Raw genomic sequence first — 12,500 nt, forward strand, 5'->3', positions numbered from 1 at the left:
ACAGGTGATTGTAATTATGATTTGGTACAAAAGCAGCATCCAAGAAAGGTCTAATCCTTTAGGAGCAAAGATGGGCCGAGGATCGCCAGTTTGCCAACAAATACGTGAGAAAATTATTGAAATGTTTAAAAACAATGTTCCTCAAAGAAAGATAGGAAGAGATTTGGATATTTCACATTCAACAGTGCATAACATAATTAAAAGATTCAAGGAATCTGGAGGAATTTCAGTGCGTAAAGGACAAGGGCGCAAGCCTAAGCTGAACAACCGTGATCTCCGATCCCTCAGGCGGCACTGCATCAAGAATCGTCATCATCTAGAAGCCATATCACCACATGGGCTCAGGACTACTTTGGCACACCTTTGTCAAGTACCACAATACGTAGTTACATCCACAAATGCCAGTTAAAACTGTACTGTGCCAAAAGGAAGCCCTATGTTAACAGTGTCCAGAAGCGCCGTCGACTTCTCTGGGCTCGGAGGCATCTGGGATGGACCATCACACAGTGGAAACGTGTACTGTGGGCAGATGAAGCAGTATTTCAGGTGTTTTTTGGGAGGAATGGACGCCGTGTGCTCCGGACCAAAGAAGAAAAGGATCATCCAGACTGTTACCAGCAACAAGTCCAGAAGCCAGGGTCTGTCATGGTATGGGGTTGTGTCAGTGCCCTTGGCAAAGGTAACTTGCACTTCTGTGAAGGCACCATTAATGCTGAAAAGTACATCGAGATTTTGGAGCATAATATGCTGCCTTCAAGAAGACATCTTTTCCAGGGACGTCCATGCATATTTCAACAAGACAATGCAAAAGCACATTCTGCACACATTCTGCAGTCCTGGCTGCGGAGGAAGAGGGTTCGGGTACTTGACTGGCCTGCCTCAGTCCCGACCTGTCTCCAATAGAGAATGTGGACAACGAAGACCCCGAACTGTTGCCCACCTTAAGACTTGTTTGCAGGAAGAATGGGACAAAATCACACCTGAAACACTTCATCACTTGGTGTCTTCAGTCCCTAAATGTCTTTTAAGTGTTGTGAAAAGGAATGGCAACATTACAAAGTGGTAAATGCTTTACTGTTCCAACTTTTTTTGAAATGTGTTGCAGGTCTGAATGACAGGAAAGGATGCATATTTACAAATGACATGAAGTTGACCAGACAAAACATGAAATAATTTGTGTTCATATTGTCTGCAATGAAATACAAGTCAAAGTAAATTTAGAAATCACTTCTTTTTTTTAAATTTGCGTTTTATTATTCAAACTACAAAAAGACAAACGATCACTTACGAGCACACATATTCTGAATGCCTTCGGCAGAATTCAAATGAGCCATTTTAATCTAGATTAATTCCAAGATTACAGTGAGATTAATTTAGATTTTAAAAAAATTATCTATGCCCACCACTAATTTTTAGTAATGTTTAAATGGCGTGATATTTGTGAATTTGATTATGTTAGGCTACTTATCCATTTCCTTGCAAGAAGCATTTACTTTTTAGTTTTTGCCTAAAATAAGCAAAATAATCTTGTTTTCTGTTTGAATTAAGATTGTTTTGCTTACCGCATTGGCAGATGGGGTATTTTAAGCAAAAACTCCCTTAATTTTTTGTTATTTTCCCCCAAAACAAGACAAAAACTTTTGCTTGTCTAGTAAATGCTTCTTAATGTAAGATTTTTAAGATATTTGGACTGAAAACAAGACGAAAATACTAAGTAAGAAAAGCATTTTTGCAGTGTGTGTGTGTGTGTGTGTTTGTGTGTGTGTGTGTGTGTGTGTGTGTATGTGTGTGTGTGTGTGTGTGTGTGTGTGTGTGTTCCACCTCCTTCTCGTCCGCGGGGTCGCCCTCCGTCAGAGGCGCGTACAGGATCATGTACCCAGAGGCCCCTTCTGCCTCTCTCCAGCGCACACGCATGGCACTGTGAGTGATGTCATACAGCTCCAGCCTGCTGACCGTCGGCAGAGCCACTGACCAACACACACAACAATCAACAACCAATCAGATCCCACGACCAATCAGACGGGGTGTATGGATCACTCACAGGTGGTCTCGCTGCCTCTCAGAGCTTCACTGGCTGCGTTGCTGTAAATGGCGAACACTGTGATCTGATACTCCGTCAGAGAGTTGAGGAACCGCAACACCACAGAGTTCTGGTCCCCATTTACCACCACCTGCTCGACACACGGATCAACACACGTGTGTTTCACCTCACAGATGCATATTCAGAGCAATACATCATCATCATCACACACACCTCCTCGGGTCTGGTTCCACTGGAGGAGTAATACACCACCCTGTACTTCTCCACCGGCCCGGCAGCCTGAGTCCATGACACACGGAAGCTCCTGGCCGTGACCTCAGAGGTCACAAGGTCACTGGGAGCATCAAGTGACCTTGAATACGGCTCTGCCTCACCTGGATATGACACAGGATATGAAGCAGGATATTATTAAAGCTGTTCTTAATCCCAGAACCCACAGCCAGTAGAGCGAGAGATCCCAGAACCCACAGCCAGTAGAGCGAGCGATCCCAAAACCCACAGCCAGTAGAGCGAGAGATCCCAGAACCCACAGCCAGTAGAGCGAGAGATCCCAGAACCCACAGCCAGTAGAGCGAGAGATCCCAGACCCCACAGCCAGTAGAGCGAGCGATCCCAGAACCCACAGCCAGTAGAGCGAGCGATCCCAAAACCCACAGCCAGTAGAGCGAGAGATCCCAGAACCCACAGCCAGTAGAGTGAGAGATCCCAGAACCCACAGCCAGTAGAGCGAGAGATCCCTTAACCCACAGCCAGTAGAGCGAGAGATCCCAGAACCCACAGCCAGTAGAGCGAGAGATCCCAGAACCCACAGCCAGTAGAGCGAGAGATCCCAGAACCCACAGCCAGTAGAGTGAGAGATCCCAGAACCCACAGCCAGTAGAGCGAGAGATCCCTTAACCCACAGCCAGTAGAGCGAGAGATCCCAGAACCCACAGCCAGTAGAGCGAGAGATCCCAGAACCCACAGCCAGTAGAGCGAGAGATCCCAGAACCCAGAGCCAGTAGAGCGAGAGATCCCAGACCCCACAGCCAGTAGAGTGAGAGATCCCAGAACCCACAGCCAGTAGAGTGAGAGATCCCTGAACCCACAGCCAGTAGAGCGAGAGATCCCAGAACCCAGAGCCAGTAGAGCGAGAGATCACAGAACCCACAGCCAGTAGAGCGAGAGATCCCAGAACCCACAGCCAGTAGAGCGAGAGATCCCAGACCCCACAGCCAGTAGAGCGAGAGATCCCTTAACCCACAGCCAGTAGAGCGAGAGATCCCAGAACCCACAGCCAGTAGAGCGAGAGATCCCAGAACCCACAGCCAGTAGAGCGAGAGATCCCTGAACCCACAGCCAGTAGAGCGAGAGATCCCAGAACCCACAGCCAGTAGAGCGAGAGATCCCTGAACCCACAGCCAGTAGAGGGAGAGATCCCAGAACCCACAGCCAGTAGAGCGAGAGATCCCAGAACCCACAGCCAGTAGAGCGAGAGATCCCTGAACCCACAGCCAGTAGAGCGAGAGATCCCAGACCCAACAGCCAGTAGAGTGAGAGATCCCAGACCCCACAGCCAGTAGAGCGAGAGATCCCTGAACCCACAGCCAGTAGAGCGAGAGATCCCTGAACCCACAGCCAGTAGAGCGAGAGATCCCTGAACCCACAGCCAGTAGAGCGAGAGATCCCAGAACCCACAGCCAGTAGAGCGAGAGATCCCAGAACCCACAGCCAGTAGAGCGAGAGATCACAGAACCCACAGCCAGTAGAGCGAGAGATCCCTGAACCCACAGCCAGTAGAGCGAGAGATCCCTGAACCCACAGCCAGTAGAGCGAGAGATCCCAGAACCCACAGCCAGTAGAGTGAGAGATCCCTGAACCCACAGCCAGTAGAGCGAGAGATCCCTGAACCCACAGCCAGTAGAGCGAGAGATCCCAGAACCCACAGCCAGTAGAGCGAGAGATCCCAGAACCCACAGCCAGTAGAGCGAGAGATCCCTGAACCCACAGCCAGTAGAGCGAGAGATCCCAGAACCCACAGCCAGTAGGGCGAGCGATCCTAGAACCCACAGCCAGTAGAGCGAGAAATCCCTGAACCCACAGCCAGTAGAGCGAGAGATCCCAGAACCCACAGCCAGTAGAGCGAGAGATCCTAGAACCCACAGCCAGTAGAGCGAGAGATCCCAGAACCCACAGCCAGTAGGGCGAGCGATCCCAGAACCCACAGCCAGTAGAGCGAGAGATCCTAGAACCCACCGCTGATCTCTCTGCTGATCTCAGACACGCGCTCGCAGACGCTCTGGGTCACTCCCTCCACGATGGAGCTCATCACGCTGAAGTCAGCCACGTTATACATGTGTGTGTCCTCCGGCGGCGAGGCGATGGCTCTCAGCTCGTTCTCATCTGCGTTCTTCACACCTGCACACATTCATACAAACACATGGGAAACAGGCCACAGACGCTGTGCATTATGGGTACGACTATATGTGACCCCGGACCACTAAACCAGTCATAAGGGTAAATTTTTTAAAATTGAGATTAATACGTCATCTGAAAACTGAATAAATGATCTTTCCATTGATGTGGGGTCTGTTATGATAGGGCAATATTTGAACATCTGGAATCTGAGGTTCCAAAACATCTAAATATTGAGAAAATCTCCTTTAAAGTTGTCCAAATGAAGTCCTTAGCAACGCATATTACTAATAATAATACATGTATTATATATTTACGGTAGGACATTTACAAAATCTTAATATCCTAATGATTTTTGGCATAAAGGAAAAATTGATAATTTTGACCCATAAGATGTATTGTTGGCTATTGCCACAGATATACCCGTGAGACGCAGTGTTGAGCTCCAGCACCTCCTTCTCTCACTCACTGAATACATTTTGTAGCTTACATAAGAATCAATAGCATGTTTATATCCTCTGGGTCCAGACGTAGCCCCTGTGTTTCTCTTGAGGACGAGTGTGTTGTGTTTAAACTGCTTGATGCCCGTCTCCCCCTCGCTCCCAGTGTTACAGATGTTAATGTGAATTAATAATATCCTCACTAGAAACTCTACATTCCCAGAGCGTTCTCGGAGCATCCCTGCTGGTGTCAGGTCCTGAGACGGTCCTGATGTGGAGTTCTTTAAAGGGTTGGGGACGTTATTTGGCGGACCTTCAGGGAACATTCAGGATGTTCTGGGAATGTTTAGGGCACCATTACTATAGGACTTCCCTCTACCCTACATTCCCATAATGTTTGCAGGACCTTTAGGGGACAAACCTACAATGGGATTTTTTTGTCTTATTCAGGTCCTTCCATCACGTTTACTGAACATGTTTGAACATGTTTGTGTGAATAAATGTACACTGGGCTGCTTTGCAAATAAGGGCGAGTAAAACACCGTCTCAAAGATGGATCCGTGATCCAACTTCATATCCAGAACATGTGAATGTGCTAATGTGGCTAAAGCTACCATTGTCTCTTACTGTATTCGTAGAGACCTGGGGCCAGTTGCATAAACTAAGCCATTATGTTAAGAAAGTGTCTTAAGATCTAGTATGAGCCACTAGCAGTTAGGCAAGTGGCATTCAGTCTTACTTTTCGTATCAAATTAGGCCAGTCTATGTTTTTATGTAACTGATTAAAAAAAATTATGAACAGTCTTAAAGAAAAAAATATATGTCTAACTTGTAAGACTAGACTTAACGGTTTATGCAACCGGCCCCAGAGCTTGTTTTATTTAGCCCGAAAATACTCATCCTGTACAATTCAAAAGTGCACTTTTATTACTCAGTGTACCTAGTGTACTACTCCCCCCCCCTTGAACTGTCACCTTATCGTGATCCTATGTTGTCCGGGGCTATATGCTGGTAGGGTCTTGGTGACGGGTCAGACTAAGAGCGGTTCAGAAGCCCATTACCCTGGAGCCAGGCCGGGTATAGTGGATCGGGTGGCAGGCGAAGGCGAGGGCGATCTCTGGACACTGAAATTGGCTTTAAGGGCCGTGGAACGTCACCTCGCTGGCCGGGAAGTAGCCTGAGTTTGTGCAGGAGGTCGAGAGGTACAGACTAGAGATAGTCGGACTCACACTCTGGAACCACACTTCTTGAGAGAGGCTGGACTCTCTACCACTCTGGAGTTGCCCATGGTGAGAGGCGGAGGGCTGGAGTGGGTTTGCTTATAGCCCCCAGCTCAGCCGCCATGTGTTGGAGTTCACCCCGGTGAACAAGAGGGTCTCTTCCCTGCACCTTCGGTTCGGGGACAGGTCTCTCACTGTCCTATGTGCCTATGGGCCAAACAGCAGAGCGGAGTATCCGGCCCTCTTGGGGTCTCTGGGAGGGGTTCTGGAAAGTGCTCCGTTCTACTGGGGGACTTCAACGCCCACGTGGGCAGTGACATTGACATCTGGCGTAAGGAACGGCCCCCTGATCTGAACCCGAGTGGAGTTCTGTTCTGACTTCTGTGCTAGTCACAGCTTGCCCATAACGAACACCATGTTCAAGCATAAGGGTAGACCCTCGACCGGAGATCGATATTTGGTCTTTTCATCAGACCTCCGGCCGTATGTCTTGGACACTCGGGTGAAGAGAGGGGCGGAGCGGTCAACTGATCACCACCTGGTGGTGAGTTGGATCCGATGGCGGTGGAGGAAGTTGGACAGACTCGGCAGACCCAAAAGTACTGTGAGGGTCTGTTGGGAACGTTTGGCCGAGCCCCTGTCAAAGAGATCTTCAACCGGTGGAGCTTTGACCGGATCCCGAAGGATTCTGGAGATATTGAGTCCGAGTGGACCATGTAAAAGGCAAAGAATCGGGCAATCCCCGAACCCAGTGGTGGACACCGGAAGTAAGGGATGCCATCAAGGCTGGCTTGTGGAAGTCCTGAGGCCGCTGACGGGTACAGGCCAAGTGGACCTCAGCTCGGGTAGTTGTGGAGACAAAGAATCGAGCCTGGGAGGAGTTCGGTGAGGCCATGGAGAAAGACTATCGGTCGGCCTCGAAGAGATTCTGGTGAACCGTTCGACAGTTACTTTACAGTTCTCATACCGATAGCAAACAGCTCGATCCCAGCGTCCCTGAGTCTCTGCGCCGGAGAATGAACGTCATCCTGCGATTTCCCATCCGTGATCAGAATCCCAACTTTAGGAACGTCAGGTCTGGATCCAGATTCAGGTTTAAAGCTGTTCTCCAAAATATACGTCAAAGCAAGACCTGGGAAAAACACACAGATGCATTAAGAGTGATGATGAAGTCCTTCAGATCTAAGGTCTGTGTGTGTGTGTGTGTGTGTGTGTGTGTGTGCCTGTGTGTGTGTGTGTGTGTGTGTACCTGTGAGTGTGTTTCCTCCTTTATAAGGCAGATTCTTCACGGCGTCGATCACGGCCTCTTTAGTGTTGTGAGCGTTCAGATGCCACTCGATCCGCGGATCCCCGCTGTACTGCGCCAGCCCTGAACACACACACACACACACACACACGTACGTTTGTTTCACTATATTAGTGCATAGACTTCCATTGATTTTAGGTAAATTATATTTTCTATTGCTTAACCCAACACAGTAACATAACTCTAGATTTAATAAAAACATGTTTTGGCCGATTTATAAGCCTTTTTGAGGACCAGTAAAATATACTTCACTATATACTGTAAGTGAGGACATTTGGCCATTACAGCCAAACCTGTACCCACACACACACACACACACTATTGACAAACACAGACGCACCAACACGTGTGTGTTCAGATCCAACCGCGAAGGCCCTGACGAGACTTTCCAGAAACATCCGCACCAGACGGAAATTAATCCGGCCGATACTCCACGAGCCGTCCACCAGGATCACGATATCAGCGACAGCTGGAGTTTTACATGTGAAGACGTCCTCTATCGAGACACACACACACACACACACACACACAGCAGTTTTACATGTGAAGACGTCCTCTATCGAGACACACACACACACACACACACACACACACACACACACACACACAGCAGTTTTACATGTGAAGATGTCCTCTAGAGAGACACACACACACACACACACACACACACACACACACAGCAGTTTTACATATGAAGACGTCCTCTATAGAGACACACACACACACACACACAGCAGTTTTACATGTGAAGAAGTCCTCTATAGACACACACACACACACACACACACACACAGCAGTTTTACATGTGAAGACGTCCTCTATCGAGACACACACACACACACACAGCAGTTTTACATGTGAAGATGTCCTCTATCGAGACACACACACACACACACACAGCAGTTTTACATGTGAAGATGTCCTCTAGAGAGACACACACACACACACAGCAGTTTTACATGTGAAGACGTCCTCTATAGAGACACACACACACACACACAGCAGTTTTACATGTGAAGATGTCCTCTAGAGAGACACACACACACACACAGCAGTTTTACATGTGAAGACGTCCTCTATAGAGACACACACACACACACACACACACAGCAGTTTTACATGTGAAGATGTCCTCTAGAGAGACACACACACACACACACAGCAGTTTTACATGTGAAGACGTCCTCTATAGACACACACACACACACACAGCAGTTTTACATGTGAAGACGTCCTCTAGAGAGACACACACACACACACACAGCAGTTTTACATGTGAAGACGTCCTCTATAGAGACACACACACACACACACAGCAGTTTTACATGTGAAGACGTCCTCTATAGAGACACACACACACACACACACACACAGCAGTTTTACATGTGAAGACGTCCTCTATAGACACACACACACACACACACACAGCAGTTTTACATGTGAAGACGTCCTCTATAGAGACACACACACACACACACACACACAGCAGTTTTACATGTGAAGACGTCCTCTATAGACACACACACACACACAGCAGATTATTAAAGGTGTGTTGTTATAGTTGTGTAAGTATTGTCAGCTGGTCTGAGTGCTGTGAACACAAGCGTTGTTGTTGTGTATTTGGCGTGTGTATGAATGACATGACACACACACACACACTCTGGGGAAGGTCTTTATTAGCGTTAGTGACTGTGGGATGTTTTGTTTTGTTTTTCTGTGGGATGTTTGTTCACTGATGATCCGCTCCTGTGATGATGACGGCCCGCAGACAGACGCTCTCCTGTAGAGAAACACTGAATCAAGAGCACGATTAGCACACACACACACACACGCTGCGTGACGTGACACGCTCTCAGCTCTGTCTTTCACTCCCAGATGCCTGGCTTAGCTTTTACCCATAATGCCGTGCGCGGTCATGTCTCTGCACATTAGGAGTGTCGGGGGTCTTAGCAACTCTTCTGAACACACGAATGGCAATGCTGGTTTCTTTAGTGACTAACTGTAGCTTGGCTATAGTTAAACATATAAATATGATCAGAAACTAAACATCGCTCAGACATTCTATATGTGGATTTTTCCTTTATTTGAAAGAACAGACGTCTCAGAACATGAGCCGAGCGGTTCAGTGCGATCAGCCTTGAGCGTTAGAGAGGGGTCAGCCTGAGGTCAGTGTAGGGTCGGGATTAGGTCAGCGTTGGGGTCAAGGTGGGGTCAGAGTGGGGTCAGCGAGATAAGGTGTAGTTCATAGCAAGTTCATTCCTTTGACTTTTAAACCTGAATTTCAAATCAAGATTTACATGCTCATCAGTGACGATACTATAAAGAGATGAATGTTTGTCCGCATATCATTTCACTAACTTTACATGTGTGTGTGTGTGTGTGGGTGAGTGTGTGTGTGTGAGTGAGAGTGTGTGAAAGTGTATGTGAGTGTGTGTGAGAGAGAGAGTGTGAGAGTGTGAACTTACCCATTCACAAGATTAACGGAATGCAGAGCTGATATAAAACATTGGATGACTGGTAATTTCCTGCAACTCAATTCAGAAAAAACTGAATTTTTAATTATTGGACTAAAGCTCCACAAGTAGTGACCTAGAATACTGTCTAACACTTGATGCTCTGTCCAGTGCTCTGGTCAGTGAGGAACCTGGGTGAGCTCTTTGATACCAATCTCTCGTCTGAAAGCCACGTTTCTAGCATCTGTAAAACTGCATTCTACCATCTTAAAAATATATCTACATTACGGCTCATGCTCTCTAAACTCTGGCCAGTTGATCATACCTAGAATATCCAAATCAACTGCAGGCGGTCGATCCTTTTCTTATTTAGCACCTAAACTCTGGAACAGTCTTCCTAACATTGTTCGGGAAGCAGACACACTCTGTCAGTTTAAATCTAGACTAAAAACACATCTCTTTACTGTGGCATACACATAAAACACTTTTTCAATGAAATGATTGTTAGGCTGCATTAACTAGGTCAGCCGGAACCGGGAACACTTCCCATAACACCTGATGTACTCGTGACATCATCAGAAGAACGGCATCTACGCTAATGTTAGTCTCTCTGTTTATCCAGAGGTTTACTGCAGTCAGCCGGATCCGGGCCGTATCCAGATCAGATGGAGGACCTGAGCCCAGAGAAGACCAACACATGACCAACACAAGACCAACACATGACCAACACATGACCAACACAAGACCAACACAAGACCAACACATGACCAACACATGACCAACACAAGACCAACACAAGACCAACACATGACCAACACAAGACCAACACATGACCAACACAAGACCAACACATGACCAACACATGACCAACACATGACCAACACATGACCAACACAAGACCAACACATGACCAACACATGACCAACACAAGACCAACACAAGACCAACACATGACCAACACAGGACCAACACATGACCAACACATGACCAACTCATGACCAACACATGATCAACACATGATCAACACATGACCAACACATGGCCAACACATGACCAACACATGACCAACACATGATCAACACATGACCAACTCATGACCAACACATGACCAACACATGACCAACTCATGAACAACACATGATCAACACATGATCAACACATGACCAACACATGGCCAACACATGACCAACACAAGACCAACACATGACCAACACATGAACAACACATGACCAACACATGACCAACACAAGACCAACACAAGACCAACACATGACCAACACAAGACCAACACATGACCAACACATGACCAACACATGACCAACACATGACCAACACAAGACCAACACAAGACCAACACAAGACCAACTCATGACCAACACATGACCAACACATGACCAACACAAGACCAACACAAGACCAACACATGACCAACACATGACCAACACATGACCAACACAAGACCAACACAAGACCAACACATGACCAACACAAGACCAACACATGACCAACACATGACCAACACATGACCAACACATGACCAACACATGACCAACACATGACCAACACAAGACCAACACATGACCAACACATGACCAACACATGACCAACACAAGACCAACACAAGACCAACACATGACCAACACATGACCAACACATGACCAACACATGACCAACACATGACCAACACAAGACCAACACATGACCAACACATGACCAACACATGACCAACACAAGACCAACACATGACCAACACATGACCAACACATGACCAACACAAGACCAACACATGACCAACTCATGACCAACACATGACCAACACATGACCAACACATGACCAACACAAGACCAACACATGACCAACTCATGACCAACACATGACCAACACATGACCAACACAAGACCAACACAAGACCAACACATGACCAACACATGACCAACACAAGACCAACACATGACCAACACATGACCAACACAAGACCAACACAAGACCAACACATGACCAACACATGACCAACACAAGACCAACACATGACCAACACATGACCAACACATGACCAACACATGACCAACACATGACCAACACAAGACCAACACATGACCAACACAAGACCAACACATGACCAACACATGACCAACACAAGACCAACACATGACCAACACATGACCAACACATGACCAACACATGACCAACACATGACCAACACATGACCAACACATGACCAACACATGACCAACACATGACCAACACATGACCAACTCATGACCAACACATGACCAACACATGACCCTGAAGTGTCTGAGAGACCGTGATTATCCTCCTCCTGAAACTGCCTCATCGTCACGGCATCCTCAATAAACCCGTCTCCGGCGTGATGACTCCGATCTTTCGAATATTCCGATCTATTATGACCTCTGACCTGTAAAGTTGCCAGAATAATAATAATCATACGCTGTTTGTTAATTGGCCAGAGGAGAACTGCCCCCCCGACTGAGTCTGGTTTCTCCAAGGTTTATTTTCCTCCATTCTGCTCCTGATGGGGTTTGGGTTTCCTCTGGCTTGTGTTGCTCAGTTGGAGACACTACATGTTCAACTAAATATCCAAATAAATCTAATTATTGAACTAAATGAACCATATAAACTAAATT

At 47.1% G+C, this 12,500-nt stretch overlaps 1 protein-coding gene across 1 annotated transcript in view; it reads right to left on the bottom strand.

Moving 5' to 3' along the window:
* The window catches only part of col14a1b (collagen, type XIV, alpha 1b), a gene marked incomplete at its 5' end in the record, with an annotated part of 106,209 nt that overhangs the window by 73,867 nt on the left and 19,842 nt on the right, over nucleotides 1-12,500 (bottom strand). The window contains 7 exons of the mRNA XM_079828618.1: nucleotides 1,822-1,967; nucleotides 2,042-2,171; nucleotides 2,255-2,415; nucleotides 4,277-4,438; nucleotides 7,063-7,227; nucleotides 7,345-7,464; nucleotides 7,742-7,897. Of these exons, the coding sequence (XP_079684744.1) occupies nucleotides 1,822-1,967; nucleotides 2,042-2,171; nucleotides 2,255-2,415; nucleotides 4,277-4,438; nucleotides 7,063-7,227; nucleotides 7,345-7,464; nucleotides 7,742-7,897 (1,040 nt within the window). The remainder of the gene's footprint in view (nucleotides 1-1,821; nucleotides 1,968-2,041; nucleotides 2,172-2,254; nucleotides 2,416-4,276; nucleotides 4,439-7,062; nucleotides 7,228-7,344; nucleotides 7,465-7,741; nucleotides 7,898-12,500) is intronic.

Source organism: Gobio gobio (genome assembly GCF_949357685.1).
Source record: "Gobio gobio genome assembly, chromosome: 11".
In the NCBI taxonomy this organism is placed as follows: Eukaryota; Metazoa; Chordata; class Actinopteri; order Cypriniformes; family Gobionidae; genus Gobio; species Gobio gobio.